The 27031-nt window shown below is 44.0% G+C and overlaps 1 protein-coding gene across 1 annotated transcript; it reads left to right on the forward strand.

The window, feature by feature from the left end:
- The first annotated feature begins 8638 nt into the window (after positions 1–8638).
- Positions 8639–26194, forward strand: CLBA1 (clathrin binding box of aftiphilin containing 1). The gene is made up of 6 exons (XM_032768812.2): positions 8639–8739; positions 10176–10878; positions 14608–14756; positions 17254–17383; positions 22344–22454; positions 24195–26194. Exons 2-6 carry the CDS (start codon positions 10399–10401, stop codon positions 24360–24362), a joined length of 1038 nt encoding a protein of 345 aa, XP_032624703.1. The 5' UTR covers positions 8639–8739; positions 10176–10398; the 3' UTR covers positions 24363–26194.
- Positions 26195–27031: the final 837 nt, after the last annotated feature.

Below are 27031 nucleotides of genomic sequence, written 5' to 3' on the forward strand. Positions count from 1 at the left end.
CAAGACTACCCCTAACTAGAGCTGAATTATTTGTACTCTCGCCAAGGAATTGAATTTCTGCTCCACTGCAGAATACTGATGTGGAGAACTAGAAGCAAAAGAGCTCTGTGTAGTTCAAAAGCTTGTCTCTTTCACCAACAGAAGTTGGTCCAATACAAGCTATTACTTCACCTACCTTGTCTCTCTAATATCCTGAGACCAACATGGCTACAACACTGCAAACACCAATATTAACTGTTATGCTGCAAAGAGTTTATGGAAATACTGACTGGTGAGATAGTTGAATTATTATGTTTACCATAAGGGAGAGTCATTTACACGTATCATAGTGTGTGCAATTCTGGGAAAAGTCCTTTGTCTCTCCTTTCTGAATGCAGAATATACTGCCAGCATCTCAGTTTTCATTGGAAAAGAGGAAGAGAGAGAGCTAATCCATGAAACGATTTACTTTTCCGTAGTGTGGCCTAGAACACAGGTACAATATAGAATCAAAAACAAGACTTTGAGAGCCCCTTTGTGCCGTTCTGGCCCCTTCCCCTGGCATGAAGGGGCTGGAGCAGGGGTGAGTATGTCAGCCTGCATGCACAGAACCCTTGTTGAGCATAGCGAGAATTCTGCATGCTGTGGGCTTGCAGGATCAGTCCCAAATAGTGAAAGTGATCATGTGTGGAAGCCCCTTTTGGTTTGGCCTTATGTTTCATGTTACAGGGCTTATTCCTTCAGCCTCCCACTTCCCGGGTCCTTCTCACGTGAACAGAGAGCAACAATACCCGAAGTCCAAAGGTGCAAACAATTCGATGTTTATTGGGGTGAACTTCCAGCAAGCTTAAATCCAAGTTCTTCTTTCCTTATTTTCAAATCCCAACTTACTTTCTGTTTGCCCCCAATTTATATAGTAATAGTCTCAGCTATATCTTAACCAATCATTTTACTAAAATTTACCTAACTAATCCTAATGTATTGTAACATGATTAGCTAGCCACTTATATCCCACCACCTTAATTAGTTTACACTCAGCAAAATTAATTATATGGCAGACAGAAACAATCACCGAACCAGACAAAGACAATGCAAATAAACAATAGCAAAGTGGAAAGTATAATAACAAAACAATACACAATTAAGGATTTCACAACCCTACATCTATACAGACATAAGGGTTTCCCAACTATGTCTATTGATAAGTAAGTTCTTACCAAACAAAAAACTATCAAACTAAATTTCCTTTTACATCTTCTAGGCTCTTCCCTTTATCTGGAGGTGATAGATCAGATCACCTTTCTAACAGCCCAGATTGTCTTATTTCAATAATGACTGATTTGAAATGTGTGAGAATGTGACCATACGCTTTCCAGCTTATGGCTGCTCCCACTGCTTAGCCAAAGGCCGTAGCTTAAGAACAGGGCCTCAGATTGTCACAGTGAGAAAAGGCCCTTACGCAGGCAGACAGTGATTTTGATTCTTTCTTTTATACCTTTATAACTAGTTAAGTGATAAGAATACACCTAAATTCTTAAAGTACAGGCCTTTCCAGACAGGCCTGAATATCTATATCCTAACTTTTCATACCCCCAGGTCTGACTGGAAGTGCATGAACAGCTGAAACTCAAAGTCTTTTTGCCAACTAATTCCATGCTATTTTTTAAAAGCTAGCAAATCCTTTTCATTCATGCCAGGCTTCTACAGGGCAAACAATCTGATCATTTTTACTGCTGATTGAGTTTGCTTTGGGAACTCAGCACGGTCTTCATGTTAGAACAAAGGACTGGGAAGCATGAGACACTGGTTCTGATAATGACTCACTGTCTTCCTCTGAGCAAGTAACTTAGCCCCTCTGCGCCTCACTTGTAAAACAGAGTATCTCAAAGGCATTGTGAAGCTTAATTAATGAATATTTGAAATCCCGGGACGGCAGGAGCCACAAAGGTGCAAATTATTATGACACAGTATTTCTGTTGGACACTCCTGGTCTTGTGGGCAGGGGATAGCTTGTAGCGTAGCAGTTAATTAACACATGACTTTCTTTATATAGTGTTGCTACTCCAATACAGCCATTTACTGAGTTGCATAAGTGTCAAGTGCCAAGGTTTAACATGGTGGTGCACAAATATTACTAATCAAGTCTCAGACCCTTCCACAGCACTGTTTAACAGAGCTGGTCAAATTTCAGGGCAAGCTATTTAATACTCAGTGCATCACACCAGACTCAGCACAGATCAAGAAGCTTAGCTCCCAGCCCTTGTGAACAAATCTCCTCCTCCATCCCCTGCCCCCACAGTCTCATTAGCAATAGTGGATTTCAGACCTAATCAAGCAGTAAAAAGAGGATTAGCAAAGAGCCGATATCTCAACTCATTTCACTGTGCATGCCTGGAATTCCTTGAAGCTACAAGGTTAAATGTTTCAAAAAGTACGTGCCCACACATCAGAAAAATCCATTTGGCAGCCAACCTCATTGGACTCCCAGACCTACTATATGTAACATACACAAGTATTGACAAATACCAAAGAAGGAGAGAGAATGTACTCTAATCTATGCTGGAAGGCCTATTGCAATGGACTCTAGGAGCCTAAATATCCTTGAGGATTGGGGCTGGTGTTCTTTGGGGCAGGGAGCATGTCTATCCAAGTGCTTCTACGACAGCTTTCACAACTCTGATCGTACATAATAACATTAAAAAGTCAAGGCAGAGCTTAAAAGAGCCTTGTCACTGGTACATTGAAACCTAATAAACCTGCTGAAGCATTTGCCTGTATTGCAAATAAAAGCTGATTGTAACACTCTGGCTAAAGGTTTAACACAGAGATGAGAAACTGCTCTGCCTAGTGCAATTCACCCTGACCACATCAGTTTTATATGTAAAACATAGAGGCCCGATAACTTACATCAGCTGATGGACATAATGGTGTGGCATCAAGACTGCATCATCCATCAGCCATAATCTCACTCAGAATGAATACACCTGCTCATATCCCACACTGACTCAACCTTATATCCTTATTGGTTCCCAAGGCAGATTTCAGACATAGATCAAATGCATACAGCTTTTCTCTGAGGAGGCAGGATATGAGCTCCAGTGCCACAGGGCCAACTACCTCCCTCTAATGCAAGATAGGGTCAGATTTCCAAGCCCCAGAATGTAAGATTGCTCTTTTCTGCTGACCCTCTGTGGTTTGAGTACCCTGCATTTATATACCACCCTTCAAAGACTTCAGCATTACATGTTATCATACCCATTTTACAGATTGGGAACAGATGTACAGAGTGGTGACATGAATGTAAGCGCTTGGGGGCAGGGAACATCTGTGCTTGTACAGCACCTACCATAATGGACCCTTGATCCATGACAGAGGCATCTAGGTGCTACCACAATACAAATAACAACTTTCTAAAACGTGTGGCAGATTGCAACAGAACCTAGGTCTTCTTGCTCCTAGTCCCCTGCTCCTAACAGCAGAGAATGCTGACTCTGCACTGCTATATTTGTTGTTATTCCAGAGAGGTAAAGGATCTGTTCTTAACTGTAAGTCCATCTGTGGTCAATTAGACTACTCTTGCCCAGCGGATGCCATTAAACCTTTGACATTTCCCTGGTATTCGCCAAGCTATGGACAGAGAACAGGGCAAATACTGGGGCACAGTGTCAAGGTTGTAATGGTGCCCACTCTGTACATTACAGCCCTAATTTTCAAACGTCTGTCCTAAAGTTGAGCACCTAAAGTCCATATTAGGTGCTTAAATAAGTGGCCTGGTTTTCAAAAGGGCTGAGCACACACAGCACCCACTGAAATGAAGAAACAGCAGGTGTTTATTTAGTCGTTTAAACCTGGATTTATGAGTCTACAGTTAGGGACCCAGGTTTGAAACTTTGGGCCATTAATTCTTTAACTGAAGACTGGCAGCCTTTCTAAAAGCTATGATACAGCTCACACACAAGCTATGAGCTTGGTGCAGGAATTACCAGGGGAGGATCTGTGGCTTGTGTTATGCAGGAGTCAGACTAGATATGGATTTATCTTCACTACGGAATGTTATAACTTACAGGTTGCCTGTAACTTGAGTCCGGGCTACATGTTAACCCCTTAATTCAAGTGTAGGGAGGCTTTTAATTTGAGTAGCAGGTCGGGGCAAGGCCTGAACTGGCTAAAGCTCAAGTTAGCACAACTCGTCAGATGCTAACCCCGTGAACAGTGCAGCTCGCATGTTATTCACAGAGTAGCCGATCTCACCTGAACTAGGCTAACTCAAGAGGCATTAACAGGAGTGTAGACAACTCTGCAGTGAAGACAGCCCAGGATGGTCCTAAAATTTGCACAAGCAGAAATTATCACAGAGATTCTTCTTTCAGTGACTTGTTCGGGGCTCTGATACCCATGTTACAGGCTTTGAGAGGTTTTATTGGTTACTTCCACTAGATGGCACAGCTTTGTTAGGCCTCTTTACTTCTGCGGGTCAGACTTGGGGGAGCTCAACTTATTGTGTGAATCTAGAGCCAGCAGCTGCTGTTCCCACAGTGGGCTATTATGTGCCCTGGAGAGATAAATAAAGAACATTGTTACCTCACTGTTCTGGAGTCTTCTTAGTGAGGCTGCTAGTGTTACAGTAAGAAGAAAGACCCTGTGATTTTCTCCTCCCCTACACCAAGGGTGTGGGCCAAATTCTAGCACTCCTCAGTTCTCCAACCCCCAGTCCTAATCATGCATCAGACTCCAGCTGGCCACAGTCAGGCCTTTGGGGCCTGTAAAGCCTATGGCTGTGGGGCCCCTCTGACTCGGGGAGGCTGGAATATAAAGGAGAGTCTCAGCCTTTGGCTAGGAAGCTGCTTGCCCTTTGCCTTGGGAAGGCAGCCTTGAAAATGTAAAGCATCGCAAACCAATCTCAGGAGCTGGAAGGAACAAGCAGCTCAGGTCTACTTTCTGCAGGGCCAGGGTGCGAAGGGGGCTGGAAACATGAAGATCTCCAGCACGCATATGCATGTGTAATGGTTCCTGCACCACACAATGAGTAAGCTACATGTGGGATGTGTCTCAGAAAATGATCTGACTGACTTTGCCCAAATCCTAAGCCTGGCATAATGAGGTGATGATGGAGGACAGGAAATAGTTCCAGTGAGGGGATGGGGAATTGGTTTACGGGCCCTCCTATAAAATGCTACTTTGGCTGCGCAGCTGGGCATTTCCCCACATTCAGCCTCTCACCTAGGGTGACCAGATGTCACGATTTTATAGGGACAGTCTCAATATTTGGGGCTTTTTCTTATATAGGCTCCTATTTCCCCCCACCCCCGTCCCGATTTTTCACACTTACTGTCTGGTCACCCTACTCTCACCCCAAGCACAGTGCCCCTTCCTGGAACAAGAGTAAGATGTGCGGGATGCATACTTGTGAAATGGATGGACAGTACTCCCCAGTCCAGAGGTGGGCAAACTACGGCCCGCGGGACCATCCTGCCTGGCCCCTGAGCTGCCGGCCGGGGAAGCTAGCCCCTGGCCCCTCTCCTGTTGTCCCCCACTCCCCAGCAGAGCCACGCTGTGTGGGCAGTGCTCTGGGCGGCGGAGCTGCGTGCTCCTGCTGAGCAGAACGGCAGCGTGTCTGGCTCCGGTCGGCGCGGCAGCCAGCCATTCCACTCTGCATGCTCTGCTCAGCATGGTAAGTGGTAAGTGGGTCAGGGCTAGGGCGTTGTATAAGGAACGGGGGAGCCCGGGAAGGCAGTAAGGGGACAGAAAGCAAGAGGCAGCTGAATAGGGCTGAGGTTTGGTGCGGGGGGCAGTCAAGGGGTTGGATGGGGAACAGTGGGGTTGGATAGGCATGAGGTCCCAGGGGGCCTGTCAGGGGGCTGGAGTGTGGATGGGGTCGGGACAGTCAGGGGACTGGGAGCAGCGGGGGTTTGATAGGAGGTGAGGTCATAGGAGGCAGTTAGGAGCAGGGGTCCCAGGAGGGGGCAGTCAGGGGACAAGGAGCAGGGAGGGTTGGATAGGTTGGGGATTCTGAGGGGGGCAGTCAGAGGGCAGTAAGTGGGAGGGGGGAGATAGGGGGCCGGGGCCAGGCTGTTTGGGGAGGCACAGCCTTCCCTACCCGGCCCTCCATTCAGTTTTGCAACCCCAACATGGCCCTCAGGCCAAAAAGTTTGCCCACCCCTGCCCTAGTCCCTGCTCCAGAAAACCTCTCTCCTCCCATTTATAACTGTCCCAAGCTGGCTGGGACTGCCAGAAATTTTTAAACCTGGCCCAGAGGGCAGTGAGCTACACCCAGAGGCCTAAAGAAAGACTAAGCAGGGATTTGTTTGTGTGCTTGTTTCAAATTTGTATTCCTGCCAATAGAGTGTGAGAGCAGAGCCTGCCAGCAGCTGCAGCCTTTGACTGAGTGCCTCTGTCCTGCTCCCTGCATCAGCTCCTGTGTACTCAAATGCTAGAGAGAAAGTAAGTGAGGCAGGATTCTCAGTCCCAGGTGGCTCTGCACAGCAGCAGGATCAACAAGCACAGTGGAAGACTCAGCTCTGCAGTCCCAATGCTGCAATAAGAAATTGAGGAGGCAAAGAGAGTGGGTCAAACAAAAAGGCGAGAATAGGAACAAAACTGGTGGGGGTTAATAGGAAGCCACACAGTGAGGGACAGCAGCATTGCCAACTTGCAGGATTTTATCCCAAGTCTCACAATGTTGGTGTGTTTTTTTTAAAGCTCCAGCTCCTGGAATCTTGTGATTATGTGTGCATTTCAGCTGGGTTAAATATATATATATTTCTAGCCCTCCTGGTTGTGAAGAAAAGCTAGAAAACATGAATAAAAAGAACCTAAAATTTACTACTTTTTGAAATTCCATTATTTTAAAGCCAATCTCACAAGTTTGTGACCTGACTCATGAGACCGGGGTTGGCAATAGTGCGCCAGAAAGATAATGGCACATAAAGGCCCAGGAAGGGGGAGGAGAGAATAGGATATTAAAAACCAAGAGAAATGGGAGAAAATGGGTGCTATCAGTTGGAGAAACCCCACATACTCTCATGGGAAAGGCCACTAGAGAGATACAAAGACCTATGCCTGCCCCCAAACAGGGGGAGATGCTGGGGGAGCAGGGCTGGCTGTAGGTAGTGCGGGGCCCAATTCGAACAGTTTCAATGCAGCCCTGGCAAGGATGACTTAAAAAAAAATATACCACACACACGTAAAAAAAACACAAGGGGCTTGTACTCACCGGGCGGTGTTCCAAGTCTTCAGCGGCACATCGGCAGTGGGTCCTTCACTCGCTCCAGGTCTTTGGCGGCACTGAAGAACCTGCCGCCGAAGACCCAGAGCAAGCGAAGGACACGCTGAAGTGCCGCCGAAGACCCAAAGTGCCGCCAGGTGAGTAAAAATTAAAAAGGTATCTCTAGCCAGGGAAGGGATTCGCACTGGGCGCGGGGCCCTCTTAGGCGTGGGGCCTGATGCAGGGGAATTGGTGGAATAGGCCTAAAGCCGCCCCTATGGGGGAGAGAGAAGATACCTGACATCCTCTCCTTAAGATAATTCCCACTCCAAGACATTGAGAGGTAGAGAGAAGCAGGGTTTAAATTCAGCTGGAGCTCTCTGGAGCCAAGCTCCAGTAAATATTCTCAAACCTTGACTCCAGTCTGATGCTGTTGTGGTTCTCAACTGGGGGTCTGTGGCTCTCTGGGGGTCCACGAGCTGATTTCAGGGGGTCCACAAGGCCCTGCAGGGCTGAAACCTCTGTGCACGCCCCCTTCCCACAGGGCTGAAGCCCCAAGCCCAAGCATGCCCCCTGGAGAAGCCTGTTAGGAGAGGGATTTGTGTGGATGGATTGTTGCTGGGGCCTTTACAGTGTTAGCTGTGGATGCCTGAGCCACTCCCAAACCTGCCAAATTAGGATATTCATATGAAAACCATCCTAAAATTCACCAGCATGCCCACAATCATCTAGCAGCACTCAGGCCCCCAGCTAGTCAGCATTTCCCCGTCAACATTTTGACAATACTGACAACAACACCTGCTAGATCTCCACTTTTGGGATAACTGATGTGGACTTGAGGAGTAACTTATGTGAACTTTGTGGTGAGGAGGCAGAATCAGGGCAGGTGATGTTGACATGGCAACATCTGCTGGAGCTAAATGGACATGATGGCACGTGAGATGCAGGCAGACCTTTCAGATGGCTTGAGTCTAGGAATGAGAAAAGTTCACCAATCCACCGGCTGAAAACTAGCAATGACTTCCCTGCCATTGCACCAGGAAAGCCATGGCCAGAGGAGAGAGGAGGGTGTGGGACAGGGGTTGCCCCTTGTGTCCCTATGAGCCTTTCCCGCAGTTTGTTAGGGGCTGGTTGGGGCAGCAGTGCCAGCAAATCTTGTCCCCTGCCTGGGTAGCAAGGGGGTGCCAGGGGCAGGCCTGGGCCAGGCCTAGGGCAGGCGCGGGCACGCTAGCCCTGGCTGAGCTGGGCCTGCCCAAGAGCCTGCGGGACTAACTGCTTTGATCTAACAACTCCACAGGGAGGCAGAGCTAAGCCTCCTCTACAGCTAGCTAGGCCCCGCCCCCGCCGTATAGCCACGCCCCTAGCGGCGGTAGGTGCCACCCCTGACAGTGACCTCACTCCCGGGCTGTGCTCCCCGCGCCCGCCTCTCCTCGGCGTCCTCCGACCCCGCCCCTCGGCCCCGCCCGCAGGCCGGCCGGTGCTGGCTCGCGCCGGGACTCACTGTCCCCTCAGTCGCGGTGGTCATTGGCCGGGCCCGACCGTGCGCGGCGCTGCGGGTAAGGCTGTCCCTCCGACCTGCTCCCCTCAGCCCCTGCGCTCCCTGCGGGGCGGGGCCGGCACCCGGCATCCATCCCTCCCGGGAGTCCGTCCCCCTCCCCCGGCCCGCTCGCGGGTTGGGCAGCGCGGGCGGGGGAGGGACCCGATGGCTCATGGGGGGCCCCGGCCGTCGTGACCAGGGGCCGCCGCGCCGTGGGCGCCCCGAGCCGCCCTCAGCGGCGCTAACTGCGACTGCCTGGAGCGCGCCGGCGCCCGGCCCAGTCCGAGCTCCGCACCTTGTCCCGGGGCCAGCGCTTCACCCGGCCGGGCGCAGGGGCTGCCCCCTGATACGGCGCAGAGCCGGGCACGGGCCCGGACCCGGCCGCCAGCTCCCCAGGCGCGTCCCATCGCCTCCACGGGACAGGTGGGGAAACTGAGGCACGGACAGGCGTGGAGCCGGGCACAGTGACACGGCTTGGGCTTCCCGCCCCTCTGCCATTGAACACACGGGGAATAAAGGAGGGCGCAGGTCTGAGCGAGCAGCCCTTTATAGGGCACTTTCAGCCGGAGTCAGGGGGTTATTCCTGTTGGTGAGCAGGAGGCTGATGCATTGACCAGATGCTAATAGTGTGCTCTTATGCACAAAACAACGGACAGGCAACTGAGTAGAAAAGGGACTAGCAGAAAAGCCTTACACACACTACAGTCGTGAATTTCACCACTTAGCTTATTTCCCTGCATTTTGATTATCACTTGAAATATACCTGACCAAACTTGTTACCACAGAGCATGCAAGACAGCTTATGGTTTTTGTCAATACTGGTACCATCAGTTTTTGTGGATCACTACTACCTAGTCTCACTGTCCAGTTTCTGAGTAAGCTTTAGTATCAAGACTAGCATAGACTGAGCACCAACAAAGTCGTGTTTTGGGAACAATCTTTCAAATATTATTTCACTTTAGAGTTCTTTATCATTTGAATTTGCATGTTTTAAAGATTTTAAAATTAAATCAGAGCTTTCAAACATTAATATCCAAGCTACAAAATTCAACCTTCCTCTCCTTTAGAAGTCAGAGTGACCTCTAAGCAATTTAAAAAAAGTAATTAAAGGTACTATACCTCCCCTAGAGTCCTACTGCCAATGTTTGTAATTTTACAATCCTGTCTTTCACATGCACACCCCTTTAAAAAAAAATATTGTAAACTATTGCTCTAGGAAGGACAGATACAAAAGGCAAAACAGACTCCAGGGGACATAGTGAAACTGACTAGGCGCAAAGTATTATTAAATAGATCATTTTTAAATCGATGTATCTAAGGTTTTGTTTTCAACAGTATAATATTATAATGTATTTGTTTAAACATGAATATTTTTTCTTGCTTTATCAGTTCTCTTTTCTTAGCTTTACACAGGCATTATCACAGATGTCTTTATTTACAATCCTTCCTTTGCAGACTGAAATCCATGGTGGAAGGAGAGTCAGACTGAATAACACACAATGTTGATGACTGGGGGAGAGAGTGAAGGACATACTGTTCTTTAGCATCATTATTACAGACAATTTAAGACAAAATGAAGATCTTTATTCTGCTTTGGGAACATTAGAATTTAAGCATCTGAACTACATTTTCATTACAAGTTTTATTAGTGATCCCATATTATTGCAGTAACACAGAAATGCAGGACCAGCAATTGGTGGAAAGTCCTAGCACCATAGAAGCATTAAGTTGGATGTCTTTGAAAGATCTTACGACCAAAGTGAGCGGTATGTCTCTCAGTCAGAATAATGAGGGAATTGACGAATGTAACCTAAATGAAAGCAGAACTAAGGAAGATACAGTGGAACTTGAAATGATGCATCAGAGCCTCCCTTGGGGGAATAGTAGAGAAAGAAATTGTGAAGGGTTTTCTGAGAGCATTCATTGTATATCAGAATCCAACAGTTCATGGGGTGATTTTAAAAGTTTCAGTGAATCCTTAGTCAAGTCTGAGAGCATCAGTCACACTCCTGAAGTTCTGGTGAATTCAGCAGAAACAAAAACTTCTAAAACTGACATGGAGTTATATGGAGAACATTGCAACACTTCTCATGGGCATCACTGCTCCAAACCATCTGTACACAATGGGAGGGAAGCTAGTGCTAGTTCTCAGGATAAGGTATGTAGTGGTAGTAAGTCAAAGACTCTGCTAAAAGTTTAATTGTTGTGCTACAGTTTCTTTGGGGTACTAGAAAGCACTTTCTGCAAACTGTACTTTGGGAGGATAGAATTTTAGGAGGAGGATAATGTAATTGAATGCAAAGCTGATGATGAAATGTGATTCTTTTTCATGAAATACTGTAGATTAGTATTTAATGTTTTTATTGCTATAATGCTTAGAGGCCGTAGTCAGAGTGTGCTGTGCTAGGCATCATATCAACAAAGTAAGTTACTGTACATGCTTCAGGGGAGGGACTTATCTAAAAGACAACAGCTAGAATATGTGGGAGAGGGGGACAGGGTTACAAACATTTTATATTTTAAAGCAGAGAGATTAGTAGTATGCATAATTGTTAGTCAATTATATCAGTAATTACAACTCATCACCTACCCACATGTTATCAGATGGTAGTTTTCTGAATGTGCTGTGCCAGAAGTGAGTTTTGAGAAGGGATTGAGTGGGGTGGTGACTTTATGGATTTTGACTGGGAATTTTATCCAGGAGCAAGAGGTAGCTTGGGAGAAAGCACAAAAGGTGCTTGTGGGAGAAGACTGAGGCTGGACTCATTGGCAGAGAAAGGTGGGCATTGCCTTGTGATAAGACACTGGGATGTATAGAGGGAGGCTCTAAATTGTGGAGGGTTCTGAAAATTAAGACAAGATGTCTGGATGTGGTGGGACAGAAGAGAGGGGAGCATATGGAGAGATAAATACACATTACTAGTTATTCCTGGTCAAAACAGGCCATACCAAGTCATTGGATTTCTCTCTAAAAGAGACATTTAAATCTCTTCTGCTACCAACATCCTACTTTAATCTGTATGCTTAACCAAGGCAAAGAGCTGTATCTGATACCTCATAGTTGAATGGCACACTCCACTTTGAATTGTGTGTTCAGTTTCAGGGCAGAGAGACAATGATGGGCTATTGAGAGTTCCCCTTGTATATATAATGTATATGAAAACAACGTAATTTATCCCTCCCGTGCTATAGTGCTTGCCTACAACTGTAAGCTCTTTGGGGCAGTGACTACATCTTGTGTGTGGAACATACCTAGCACATTGTCACTGCTGCCAATAATAAATAGTAATAATTTGAGACAGAGCCCTTAGGCCTCAGGATACAAGCCAAACAGCAGCTTCCTGGGCCTATGAAGAGACTTCCTGCCTGCCCCTCCCCCCCATGTTATTACCTAATTGTCAGTTATGACATTTTATACCTTCTTCTGAAAGATCTCCTATTGGCCGCTGTCAGACAGACTAGAAAGACCATTGGGCTAGTCCAGGGGTTCTCAAAGTGGGTCTTGGGACTGCTCGGGATCATGAGGTTATAACATGGGGGGGGGGGGGTCGCAAGCTGTCAGCCTCCACCCAAACTCTGCTTTTCTTCCAGCATTTATAATGGTGTTAAATATATAAAAATGTGTTTTTAATTTATAAGGGGCGGGGGGGTAGGGTCACACTCAGAGGCTTGCTGTGTGAAAGGGGTCACCAGTACAAAAGTTTGAGAACCACTGGGCTAGTCTGATATGGTAATTCCTCTGTACCTAGCCTTAACAAAGTAACGGATCTGAACTCGGACATGCATTAGGCGTTAGTTATAATTATGGCAAAGCCACAAGATCAGGGAAAATAGGCTGGAGTTGAGTGTTAGAAATAATGTAACTAAGCAGATGAGAGAACTATACATAGAGAGCTTCACATCCAGGAAAAAGATAAATAAATTTATACTAACTTACCTTTATCTGATTATACTGTGGACTGGTGGGCCAGCTCACTGGCTAGTACGCTGAAGAAAGCTCCCAACAGTGACATAATTTCAGCATTTTCTTTAACAAAAAAAGAGTTTAGTATCAACTCAACACACCTTTCATAGACTATCATTCTTTCATGAAAGTCAGGACCTGCTGCCTGGCCTTTTCTAAGCCTCCCCCCAGTAAGGCCTAATCCCTGCAGCTGTCCCCTACCAGCCCATCCACCTGATTGATACACAGCCCCTCCCTAGTCTTTCCTGACCCACTTTCTCCTTCTGTGACTGAGCAGGCTCCCTCTTACAGGAAGTGTTTTGTCACGTGACACTTGGTCAGACATAGCCTTAAAACAGCATGCTGTTACATATGTGTGTCTATATAGATGGTTTGGACTCCCCAACAATAACCCTTCAGAAAAGTTAGCTCATCTGGGCCTATATGTTAGGAATAAATCTCCCTTCTGACAGTATCATGGGTTTGTGGGCAACCTAGGACTAGGGTGACCGGACAGCAAATGTGAAAAATCAGGATGGGGTGGAGGATAATAGGAACCTATGTAAGAAGATGGCCCAAAAATCAGGACTGTCCCTTTAAAATCGGGACATCTGGTCACCCTGCCTAGGACTCAACACCATTCCTTGAGACTTTCTAGGCAGTCCAGGCTCATCCCCTACATAACCCTTCCACCAGCTTCACTGAGAGGAACTGAGCATGTCCTGTCTGACCAAGATTAATCTCCTGCTCTATCGCTGTCAAATAATGTAGAGAAACAAAAAAGCCGCCAGAGTTTACATTCCTGGTTTCCAAGGTGTCACTATTCAGTATCCTACACAACTGTGGCTAAGATGCCAACTCCTTCACACCCCATCATGGAATGCAGTAAAGAATGATACAAGATGCTCCTCTGCTCTACCTTCTGCACACAGAGATGGTTTAAAAGGATCCAGCGAAATAGTTTAGTCTCAAAATTAGACCAGCTTGGAGAATGTTATAATTTGGTAGCAAACCAGCTGTAGATTTAAACTATTTGAATTTAAAAAACATTAAATGGATAGTATCAAGTAAGAGTTCATATTTTGAAAAGTCCCTGGACTAGCATTTACTTACACTTCAAACTGCATTTTTTTTTTACGTTTTCATTTTTCCATTTTACTCATCTTAGATAATGAAAACAGATTAGAGAGTTTCACTTTTTGGTTCTCATGCAACTCCAGAGTGTGGGTGGCAAACACACTAAAGGAATATTGCAATCCAAACAGACTTTTCAAAAATCATTAAAATAATTCTGTCATTCTGGGCAAAAATGGAATTAAAAGGTCAAAATCAAAACTTTGGAGCAGATAGACTGAGCATTTCTAGAACAGGGCTTGAGTCTGCATATCCTTACTCACGTGAGCAGTCCACACACCTGCAGTAATCCTATTAATTGCACTGGGACTCTTTGCATGAGTAAGAGTCATTCATGTGGATAAGGACCTGATCCTCCAAATCGTCAGTCATTATTGTCATAGGAGGAACAAATGTGTGAGTTCTCTCTTCTGGCTCTACACCAGCAATTAAAGAAAAACACCATTTCATGGCACACACACAAGGCAGTAAACAGTTACATTTCAGCTTTATTGGATATCCCGTAAACTGTGTGCATATAGTTAGCTATTGACTTCTTATGTAATGTGAATATACTGGACCTCATTTAATTGACTGTATAAACATGATGTATGCGTATCTACATCTGTCACATACTCTTAGCCCGATCCTTTATTCAAGCAAACCACTCGTAGATTTTAGTGCGTTATGTGCCACTACTAATGGACTTTGCATCAGGCTTAATGTCAATGGAAAAAAACTCCCATTGACTTCAGTAAGCTTTGGATCAGGGCCTGTGTGAACTGCACGATTGGGCTTATGAGGTGTGTAATAAAACTCTGCTTTTTCTAGGCCAATCTCAGCTATGAGGATATTTTTAAGCTGAGTTTTCCAGAAGTCATTGTACCACAGTCCACAGAGAACATAAGAAGCTTAGATCAAGTTCTTGACACAGATAATGAAGACATTGGGATTCGTGAATTTATGAAGAGACAGCTTTGGTAATGAGTTTACATAAACATTCAAACACCCGGCAATAAATGGGGGGAGGGGAGAGTGAATTTACTTGTTTCAATTTAAAATAAGCTATTTCAGTTTAATCAGTACATTAATTTTATCAGCTTATTGGGTTCAGAAAGGAAATGGGGTTGTTTTTCTAGTCCCTGAAAAGCGTAACAGTCCACCTGTCAGTAGTATTAATTCTTTTTGTAGAATTCTTACTGCTTGAGGTAGCACTTCAGATTATTAAAGTCCTGGAATGCCGGACACCAACAGACAGTGTGTTCTTTCTGTTGTCAGCATTCCTTCCCTTTCCAGCAGTTCTGTGTTGTTTCTCTTTCATCAAGAGTAGCAACACAGATCCTTCTTTCCCAATCATTGGTACAGCCTCCCAATTCTCCCAGGAATTACTGCTCCTCCTGTTAAGCTACATGCTCTCCCTAATCAGTGGTGCATCTGGTTTCCTTCCTGGAGATCATGAAGTTAACAGCAGTTGAAATGGGTAACTTGGCTATTAAGTCTGCTGGAATGCTGATCAACTTGTTACCCATTTTTGAAGGGCACTAGTAGCTGTCCTGGTTTCTGCACACATCTAGAACATTGTAACTAAAAAGTAGGCTTGGTTATTTGTACTGTATATTAGTGAAGGTCCAAGGATTAACACATGCAATAAAATAAGTGTTTTTATTTAGTTTTCCCTCAGTAAACTCCTCACATGCACACCAGTCTGATCAGGTAACTTACTGCTGGGAAAGGAGAGAGAGATTGTTATTTTTAATTCTTGGAAGGTACATCAATATCATGGTGCTGTGTAACATACAAGGAACCTAGATATTCTATGTGACAAACTACTCATGACAGATGTTAGCCACCTTGCTTAATGCACTACTGGAAAGCACACAGTGTGGTGATGAACATGACATAAGAACCTGTCAAGGTTCCTCCTCCACTCTGAACTTTAGGGTACAGGTGTGGGAACCTGCATAAACACTTCTAAGCTTAACTACCAGCTTAGATCTGGTTTCGCTGCTAACATCCTGATTCCTCAGTCTGGAACACCCCCTTTCCTCCCAAAACCTTCCCCTCCCTGGGTAGCCTTGAGAGACTTTTTCACCAAGTTCCTGGTGAACACTGATCCAACCCCTTGGATCTGACCTGGATCTACTAAGCACGAAGGGAGAATTTAACCATCCTGCCTCTTCCCCACCATTCCTCGTGAGTCCAGATCCAATCCCCTTCGGTCTTAGACAGGACAATCATCAGGTTCTTAAGAAAGACAGCTGTTATTAAGAAAGGAAGGTTAAAATCATATCTTGTAACATCGGTGATCGGAAAAATACTTTCTACCACGGGTAATCGGGTTCATAGAGCGAGGAACCCCTCTAGACTTAGTTCAAATTACAGCAAACGAGGTAAAATCTCCAGCAAAAGGAACATTTACAAGGTGAGAAAACAAAAATAAGCAACACGCCTTGCCTGGCTGTTACTTACAAGTTGAAACATAAGAGACTGGTTCAGAAAGGGGGAAGCTGGATTGGATGTTCTGGGTCCCTCTATAAGTCCCAAGAGCAGAAAAAGCACAAACAAAAGACTTCCCCCCACCAAGATTTGAAAGTATCTTGTTCCCTTATTGGTCCTTTGGGTCAGGTGTCAGCCAGGTTTCCTGAGCTTCTTAACCCTTTATAGGTAAAAGGATTTTGGTGTCTCTGGCCATGACGGATTTTATAGTATTGTACACAGGAGGGCTGTTTCCTTCCCTTTATAGTTATGACAGAACCTGAATAGAGTAAGTAGTTAGGCTTCAATTTGACATCCTGATTTAGATGCCTAATTCTTTTCCTCTGTGTTTCCCTGGAGCTGGGCCTTTGCTTTAAATATTGTTTGAGCATCACAGAGAAGGAAATCACACCTACCCAGATGAGACCAAATATGAAAGGTAACCCACATGAATATCAGGCTGGCTCAATGCAGCCCGAAAGCCGAAATAAGGAAGAAGGTTGAGAGAGACAGACTAACCAAACTGTAGGTTAGCTGCCTTTGAAGAGAAATAAATAGAGCTCTGCTTTGTACCTGCTTGCTCTCCACAACATGAATTGGACATCACCACCTCTGGATCATGATTTTTCTAATACATATTTCCTGTCTACTTCTACTCATTCTGGAGATACGTGGGCATATAAAGCGCTGTCAGACATGCTTTTACTGTATGGCTATTTATTTGATAAAAAAAGCATGCACAATTTTTTTTTGCAATTGCTTATATCATTGAGATCATACATCTTTGTTAGCAAGTTGGATTGATAACTTGGACAAATAATTCTAAGAATTATTTCTATGTTTCTAGAGTAGGTGGTTCAGGGTGTACCCCTGTACAGCTGTCTCCAGGGAGGTTGCATTAGAATTGAAAATTAGATCATGGCTTTATATGAAGCTCAAGGTCATTGATTTTGTTTGGAAATTTTCTATGAACTAAAATTTCAAGTTGCATTTCTTTTCTAGTATTGACTCTGGAAACGTCTGGAGAACTCTTAGAGACCCCCATAGCACCACAGGTTTAAGATGTCCTCGGAATAAATCCCATTGCCAGGAAAACTTCTTATCTGCTCTTGGAATAGATGTAAATCAAAAGGTAATTTAAAAAATACGTTTGGCTAGAACACCACTGTAAGTGTTTGATTTAAACTTGTATTCATTTAAGTCATCCAGGCAGAAAAAAAAACAGGTCTCAGTCACACAGCTACACTAGGAAGTGTATTTTGGTGGATCGCAAATGCTAATGTCTTCAACTAGGGCCTTTTTGATGATGAAAGGGCTTGTCTACACAGGGAGTTATTCCTGATTAATTCCTTGTGTGGACACACTTATTCCAGAATAATGGAGTAAATCAGGAATAGTTGTTCCCACTTCAGCCTGGTCTACACGGGGGGGAATCAATCTAAGATATGCAACTTCAGCTACAAGAATAGCGTAGCTGAAGTCGACATATCTTAGATTGACTTACTTCACGTCCTCACAGCACGGGATCAATGGCCGCCGCTCTCCCGTTAACTCCACTTCCGCCTCTCGCCCTGGTGGGAGTTCCGGAGTCGACGGGGAGCGTGTTCGGGGATCGATGTATCGCATCTAGATGAGATGCGATACATTGATCCCTGATAGATCGATTACTACCCACCGATGCGGCGGGTAGTGTAGACATACCTTCTAATTCATACCCTACTTCATTCCAGATGAATTGTCATATAGTTTAAGACTTCTCTGCTAAGATGTTATAACTATTATAATGATGCAAAGACCAAATTCTGGTTGTCTTTGCCAATTTACAACAGATACTTCAATATATTCTCTACTATAATGACAGTATGTCACTTTGTTTGGATTATGGAATCAATTTCTGATTTAGTTGGCAGAGTTCCACAAATGTTGGGTTTTTTGCCTACTTTGAGGTGGAGGAGTTATCATGATAATTTATACAAGACATTATGGGTTCAGTCCAGTGAAGTCAGTTGACTTGACTTAAGTGGAAATTGGACTGCTCCTTGTGAAAAAATGTAATCCATTGGTCCAATTAAGTTCTGTAGCTTGAATATCTGGCTTAGCTGTACAGGTTGGAACACAATATTCATTTTGCCTTTACTCAAATCATTTCACCCATTTCAGGGATAAAAAAATAGAGAAAACATGTTTTAAATAAATTCAAAGAATAAAAAACAGCAGCATTTTAAACTCTCAAAGCAGAATTGTTACTATTCAGTCTTTTTATGTTGGAAAGATTAATTGGAGGTAGCTTTTTATTATCGCCTGTTTAGTTAGCGCAAATTTAATCTTCTTGCTCTGCTTTTCAGAGATAACTATATCTTCATTAATAGTTGCTGTTAGCTTTCCTGATGGTTGCCTATTTGAAACTCCTGGTGTTACCTGGATTAAATCAGCCTTTCACATGAGTTTAATCAAACAAAATTTCAGTGCTGGTTAGTCATGCAAGACCTGGTCTACACATGAATTATACTGGTATAACTGTGTTGGCTAGAGGGGTGATTTTATTTTGAATTGATAGAGCATTACTATTCTCTTAGTGTGGATGCAATTATATCAGTATGAAGGCACCTGTCGTGGAGTAGGTATACCCCGTCACAGGGTGTCAGGTCACATATGGTCAAAAAGAAGGGAAAAGGCTGTTCCACAGCCAGTTAGTTCTTATGTTGATGTCCCTTACTATAAATGTGGTAGTCTGGCCTAGTGGCCAGCATCAAGAGCATAGCCCTCCCAGCCAGGGCGGCGTTGCCCAATGGTCAGAGGCAATAAAGTCACCCCCCTTTGTGGAATTAGGTGGTCTGTTGGCTCACTGGCAAAATGGGGCAGCACTCAGGGCTGTATGGCACCTAGGGTAATGGGACTCGGTCCCTCCCTACTCCTCTGAGTCCCAGCCCAGGGCCAGGCGGTGGTGGGGTGCTCACCACTGAGTCAGCAGGGATCCTCCCAAAATATGCTGACTGGTTCCCTGGTTCACTCACTGGAGAAGAGTTTAAGTCCCCTGGGCTACTTCCTACCCTTTCTCCCTCAGTGGTGCTTCACGATTCTCCCGGGTCCCTGGGGTCCTTGGGTGGCATAGTTCCTGCTGGCATGGTCTCTTCTCTGGGATCATCAGACAACCTGGAGTCCATGTGGAACTCTGCGTGCCGTGGCTCTGTAGTTGGAGTCTATAGCAGCTCCCTGGAAGGAGCCTGTAGTCTGTATTCTCCCCCTTTAGCAGCATGCCCAGACTGAGTTGTGCTGCTTTCTTTTATACTCCGCCTCCAAGCTGAGCATGCCCAGCAGAGTCAGAGGGGCGGGGCTTACTCAGTTTGCAAAGCGCAGTTAACCCTCCTGGGGCTGGGGTGGGATAGGTATACCCCATCACAGTACCTTATACTGGTACAGTTAGCCCTGTTTCTGTACAGGAATAAATATACTGGTATAAGATATCTTTATGCCAATATTAGAGAGACTAGATGGGTGAGGTAATAAATCTATTGGACCAACTTCTGTTGGTGAAAGAGAAGCTTTCTGGCTACACAGAGCTCTTCTTCAGGGCTGGAACAGGTACTCACTGTCACACCTAAATACAAGGTGGAACAGATGGTTTAGTATAAGTAGGTAACACATATATCTAAGACAATGGTTCTCAACCAGGGGCACATATACATATATATGCAGTAGTCTACCAAGGGATACCTCAGCTCATCTAGATATTTGCCTAGTTTTACAGCAGGCTACATAAAAAACGCTAGCCAAGTCAGTCTTCCAAGGGATACATCAACTCATCTAGATATTTGCCTAGTTTTACAGCAGGCTACATAAAAAACGCTAGCGAAGTCAGTGCAAACTAAAATGTCATACAATGACTTGTTTATACTGCTCTATTTATTATACAATGAAATATAAGTACAACATTTATATTCCAGTTGATTTATTTTATAATAATATAGTATAAATGAGAAAGTAAGCAATTTTTCAGTAATAGTGTGCTGTGATACTTCTCTATTTTTGTGTCTGATTTTGTAAGCAAGTAGTTTTTAAGTGAGGTGAAACTTCGAGGTACCCAAGACAAATCAGACTCCTGAAAGGGGTACAGTAGTCTGGAAAGATTGAGCACCACTGATCTATGGGACCATTCAAAGTAAAGTGGCTTATTATTACCTGTGCAGTCATAGGATAAAAAATGGGGGTTATAGGGTTGCAATATGTTGTAATAAGCCATAAATCCCCTGTCTTTATGATTTCTAGCAGAGTTATGAATTTAAACTGCCGGCTCATCTTTTGAAGGTGTTGTGCAGATTTCCTTTGAGGATGAGGATTGAGAGATCAGATATGGGATCATTCTGTGACAACTGTTTGCCTGTGGGTGATACAGTGGTTTTGTCTTATTTATCTGGGGGAGTTCATCTAAGAGTATGATTGTCTAGTTTCACCCACATAGTTGTTATTGGAGCACAAGTAAGGCTACAATTCTGTCACAGAATCTCTGACTTCCAAAGACCTCTGTGACTTCAGCCCGCAGCAGCTGCGAGCTGCAGGGTACGTGGCAGGGCGCTGGGGCTCCCAGCCACCAGCAGCAGCGAGGGTACCCAGCAGCTCCCCGCTGCCGCGGGGGCGGGGGGAAGGGCTAGTTGTACCCCACAGTCCCCAGCTGCCATGGGCAGCAAGGGGCCCCCACAGTTCCCCACTGCCCTGGGAGACAGGGGGATCCCAACTGGGGATCCTTGCAGCCCCCAGCTGCCACAGGCAGGAGGGGACCCCAGCAGCTCCCTGCCACCACTGGGGGAAGGGGTACCCCCTCAACTCCAAGCCCTCATAGGTGCTGGGGGCCCCCAGGGCTCCTAGCCAGTGCCTACAGCTACCCAGTGGTTTCCCATTTTGTCACGGATATTTTTAGTAAAAGTCAGGGACAGGTCATGGGCCATAAAGAAAAATTCACAGAAGCCATGACCTGTCCCTGACTTTTACTAAAAATATCCATGACAAAATCTTAGCCTTATGCATGAGGTACACCCTGTGTTGGGATACACAGATGCAGTACCTGTGGACTTTAAAAGGTGTGTTGTGGGGGGTATAGCACTGGAGATTTATCTGCAGGTTTTGCATCTGTTATGGCAGGCAGAAGCAGATTATGATTTACTGGGACGCGGGGCACAAAGAACATTTGGGCCTCACACTCCTGGAGTGGCCCAGGCTCCCTGGGCAACTCCTACCACTGCCTGGCTCTAGCTTCTGGTCTGACCTGGGGGTGGGACCTCAGGAGGAAGAGGAGAAGCAGGGGGCAGTGCTACTGTTCTGGTGCCAGTTGCCCCCCTACTTCTCCCTAGGCTCCTGTGGGGGCCCCCAAAATGGCTGGGGCTTCTAGGTGTGGGCTTATGCGTTAATCCGCCACTGATGGCGGGATCAGATGCTATTTTGAGTTGGTGAGTCCTCGTCTGTGGGAAGCTTCCTTCTGAAGATGAGCTTTGAAGGCCAGAAGAGGGGGTTCAGACAATATTTCTTTGGGATGTGCTCTCCATCAAGTATGGGTTTTAGTTGTTTAATAATACCCAGTATGGGCTCCATTGCGGGGTGGTAGGTGACAATTAGGAGTTTGTGGCTGGAGGGGTTTTTTCTGTATTCAAGCAGGTTCTCTCACATTATACTATACAAGAGCATCCCTAGTAGGGGATGGTACCGCGTTAGTGATACTGGTACAGTTAAAATGGAACAACTTTCTCATGTGTACACAGCCTAACCCAAAAAGACAAAACTAGTAAGAGTAGTTTCCAAGCAACTTTTTAGACCACAATCAAGCTGTGTGATCCAAGTGCACAGAATCTTGCCCCAGCACAGAACTGCACTGAAGTCAATGAGAAGTAGGTGGCGGCAGGGGATACACATTACAGATCTGAGTATAGGCCAGGGGTTTAGATTGAAACTTCAAAAAATAAAGTTAAATGCCTATTTGCTTATTAGTTCTGAGAGGGGGACCTTTTTTCAGAGGGCCAAAGCCCATTCCTGAATAAAACAGTTCTGACACTGATGGACACTTATTATGAAGAGTGTTTTAAATGATGCTTCTTGTTTATTAGGACTTCTCAGGAGACAGCAAAGAGGGTTTGGAGGAGACAAACGTTAAAATAAATGAAGACTTAGAAGATAGATTCAATATTAGCAACTGTAAAGCACTAATTCAAACCAAGGTAAGAGTTGTTCTGAGGCAAGTACATCAGAGAGATACAGGTCTCATATTTTACATGTCCCTGGGTGCTGTTCAGACAGTTGTCAGGGATTTCCCCTATCCTGCTGGTGTTTTAACATGCTTTCTAGTGAGACCTGGCAGTTCTTCAGCCAAATTTTGCTTTTTCAAATGCTCCTGGAAGTTGTGCACTAAGTACTTTGTAGGCACCAAGTGCAAAGTGATGTAAGATTGGGAGAGTTAGAACTTCAGGTCATGTGTTATTTAAGGAACTTGAGTTGCATGATTAGTATGAACTCTGTGCTAAGATAGTAGCAAACATGTAAGATTGATTGATGACACTTTGATGACTGAGGAGGTCCAGTCATCAAACAACAGGATTAATGTGATGAAGGCATGAATGAAAAGATAGCAACACTGACTCGACTCACTCTTACAGAACAGTGAGGGAGGAAGGGAACAAGAATGGAGGAGGCAATTGTGTCCAACTGGTATTTCAGGTATTCAGATTGAATCAGAGGTTAGGCTCCTTCAGCGGAGGGAAAGAATAGAGGTGGTGAGAAATAAACAAACTACTCTCAACAAGAGACTCAATAGCAACCTGTTCGGAATAAAGCAAAATAGAACTACCATAGGAGTGGGGGGTTTCAGGAGCAAAGGATACTACTAGGAGTTAGCCCATTTGTGTTAACAGGCTGAGAGAGATGTAACTGGGAATACTTAGTGTTAAAGCTAGTTTAATCAGGTAATTACTTACCAATTGAAAACAACATTTTCTGGTGTCTGTGTACCTTGCCCTTAAATTTAGTCTCTATTTCAAGTCAGCATTTCTACACACTAGGGGGCAGTTGTTAGTGAGCCTTGCAAATCCCATCCGTTTTCTGCTAAAGGAATTTAGTTCATTTTGAAGGAAAACTTCACATTTAGACAAATGTTGCAAAACTGCATTCGTGTTCATTACTCTAAAAGGAAAGGCCCCCCCCCCTTTTTTTTTAAATAAGCCGTCGTAACGTTTAGATGAGCATGTCAAACAAAAGTTCCCTTTCTCTTAAGGAGAAAATAAACTATCTTGTTGCTGTGCAAAGTGCGCGCGCGCACACACACGCTGGTTTTTAGTCCAATTCAAGATGAATATTGAACCGTGTTCAGTTTTGGACACCTCAGTACCTGAAAGATATAAACAGGAGGGAGTTCAGACAAGAAAAACAGGTAGGACAGAGAAAGTGGTAGGATTGATTCATGAAGGTATAAACTGCAGCTATTGTGTTATTTGGTAAGGGTGGGGAGATCTTTCTGGCTACACACCTTTAACATTTGTAAGAGGCAGGATTCACTCCTCCCACAAAAAAAAAAAATAAATAAAAATAAAAATCAACATGATGGGATGAAATTAAAGAGGAAAATGTAGGCTGAACAGGAAAATCTTATTTAACAAGATCTAATGGACTTTGGAATAGCTTCTCAGGAGAAACAGGAAGTCCCAGAGCTAGATATTGCAAACTAGAATACACGTTGGGCACGGTCTTGTAGTGAACAATCCTGTATTTACTTAGAGATGGGCTAGATGCACCAATAGGCTCTTTTCCATTTCTGTTCCTGATTGCAAACATTTCCATTTGGTAACTCTATTTTTTCAGGAAGACTAATAATTTCTCAATCTGTTTGAAAATGTAAACAGTTTTAATTCCTTAACTAGTTAATTGGAGAAAACTATTAAACTTTTTTTTTTCCTCATTTGACTCAGCTGGCTGTATCACCAGATTCCAGACATGGTCATTTCTTTAGTTATAACCTGTTTTTGAAGAGGACACCATCAAATGGAAATATGCAATTTAAAACAGTCCCAGGAAAGAAGAGGATTTTCAGTACACACAGTCTAAAAATGAAAATTTTCAATAGTGATGTTTGCTAAAGCAAACGTACCTATCTTTCCTTCATTTAAAGGTTACCTTCATTTTGTTACCGGGTTGTTACCAAAGACTGGAGATGTTTTTGTGAAGAAAAAAGAAAAAAAAATCTTTTATAAATAGTTGTATGTCGCACTTAAAGCAACTCTCTTACCAAAAGGTACTTATTCTATTTAGTTTTAGATTCTAGTTTTGTCCTAGTAAATTTTGGTGGCAGTCATGGTAAATGAAGTCATATCTTGTATGGTAATCCAGCTAGAATCAAGTGTTACATTTAAAGGCATTTGGTCGTCGCTCTATGATCTTTTAAACAACTGTTCCCTTTTGGGTCTAAATGGATCTTTTTAATTCAAACTCCCTCCTCCCCCCAAAACTCTGAACACATCTTTGGTGTGTTGTAAGGTGTGCCTTGGTGTTACCATGTCTTTTCCTCGACTTGGTTTGGACCATCCTTGGGTCCGGTACTGTGTGTTGCTGCTGATCCCTTTCTCCGAAGAGCCCCTCTCCACCTCCACCACACACACACTATCACCTTCACATCATTTTCTGTTTATAACCATGGCTCTGTACAGTTTTACCTCCGTTGCCAAATGGCATTTTTACTGAGTGGCGTTCTAACACAGTTTAAGCAGCTAGCCTGGATGGAGTCAGTGTTGTAATCAGGTTCAGAAACAGTTCTGGGATCAGTCTCTGCTTGTAATAGAATGTCTTTTGAATGTGGTTGTAACATGACTTTAGAAACATTCAGTCCCCAACCATTTTAAACTGTGCATAGTCATCATGGTTGTAAAACTGTTAGAAGCTAGTTGTGCAGTCAAGGCTTTATACTGTGCAGTGCTGTAGGCTGCTATTTTAAGACTTTAAATTTCATACTAATGACTAACTAGTTTGCCCACTGTCCTGCATGTACAAGTCCAATAGTACCAAGTCAGATACACTTCAGATTTAATATCAGCCATAGAAACTATGGCTCGCTCATGACAAACAAACATTCATCTTCACTTGGTGTATAAGTTACATTACTTGTTAGCAAGAACTTTATATGCAGGTTATATTGATATTTTTGTTATTTTGTCCCTTATGAATGTGAAAACTTTGTATGACTGTTTTTATTCTAACAAGCCAGATAAGCCTCTGTGACTTTATGAAGATAAAGTCACAGCATTATAACAAGAGGTTTTGTACATGTTAAAGTATATTGTATATAGTTGAATTGTAAAGGCATGTGACAGAGAAACTAGATAATCTGAAATTAAATGTTTTAAATGTTAATTTAAATAATAAAATAAAATAATTCATTCTTTTTGTGTTAGGATCTGTATTTAAATAAGATTCTCACTAAGGCCTTGCCAAGACTTATGCATATTCTTAACTTTAAGAACATGCATAGTCTGTGCTTAAAATGAAGTGCATAGGTATTGGCAGAATCGAGGCCTAAATCAGCGTAAACTCCATTCAGCAGTAAAATCAGAGCTGAGTTATACATTTACTAGCAGTAGTAACTTTCAGGATACCTCACTGCTGTTAATTTAGGAAAAAGTGTTTACATAATGCCTGCTCAGTTAATGGCAATAGTTTAGCTTAACCATTAGTCTTTTATTTGACTAGGTGCCATTTAACATGGCCCAGGAATCTAGGGCTCTGATCCTACAATGACTTCTGCCTGGCTAGACCCAAAGCTTTGTGTGGGTGTAGGATCAGGGCCAAAGGTCTTAGAACTTTAAAGAAACACTGAGCTTCCTAGCTTCAGAAACCGTCTTATAGTAAACAGTTGGCAAGAGTTAACAAGTCTGCACTGATTTTTGTAATGTATTTAATAAAATGTTCCAGATACAGATTTCTGCTGCATGTATTTTTTCATCTCTTTTGAAATGGAAATGCAATCATTGCATTAAAGTGCTGATTCAATAAGGTGCTTATATACCCATGTGCAACTTTAACTATTGGCTTCATATCCTCAAGAATCTTGCCATATTGGGGTCCATATCGATAGGATTTTTATTTTGCTAGTCTAACCAGTTTTAGTTTAAAACATACTAGACACCGTTTCAAGATTAGCTTGTAAAAATCTGTCCAAGGAAACGAGGGTGTGCAAAGCTTATTTGCACCTTTCCCCACCCCAAAAATAGCTTTTATAGCACCTCTCATCAAGAGCATCACTCTTTACAAGCATCATCAAATAAAATCAATCTGAATAGATCCCTAAGTAGATTCACATCCACAAAATTGGCATAGCAACTTAAGTATAGGTTTTACCCCATTTTGCTCTCCCCTCTTGCCATGTGAAAAAACAGGAGAAACTGGATACATACACAGAATGCACAAAGACGTTGTGAGAAAGTAGACTGAGAAAAAAAACTTTCAGTTAGGGTTTTTCTTTTATCCATTACTGATAGAAAGCAGAAGTAGGCAGTGTCCCTTTAACGTGGTCAAGAATTTCCATCTTACAGATGGGGAAAGCTTTTACAAAGGTTGGATAACTTGCTTATGGGTACACAATAAATCAGCTGTGGAGCTGGGTATACAAACCTGAAGTCATAACCCCCTGGCCATTGCTTCAACTACTAGATAATGTGTATAACAGCCATAGGCACTGACTCTGAGGGTGCTCCACCCACAGGAAAATTGGTGGGTGCTCAGCACCCACCAGCAGCTCCCCATGGCCCCGCCCCGC

The sequence above is a fragment of the Chelonoidis abingdonii genome, chromosome 4, assembly GCF_003597395.2.
Source record: "Chelonoidis abingdonii isolate Lonesome George chromosome 4, CheloAbing_2.0, whole genome shotgun sequence".
NCBI lineage: Eukaryota > Metazoa > Chordata > Testudines > Testudinidae > Chelonoidis > Chelonoidis abingdonii.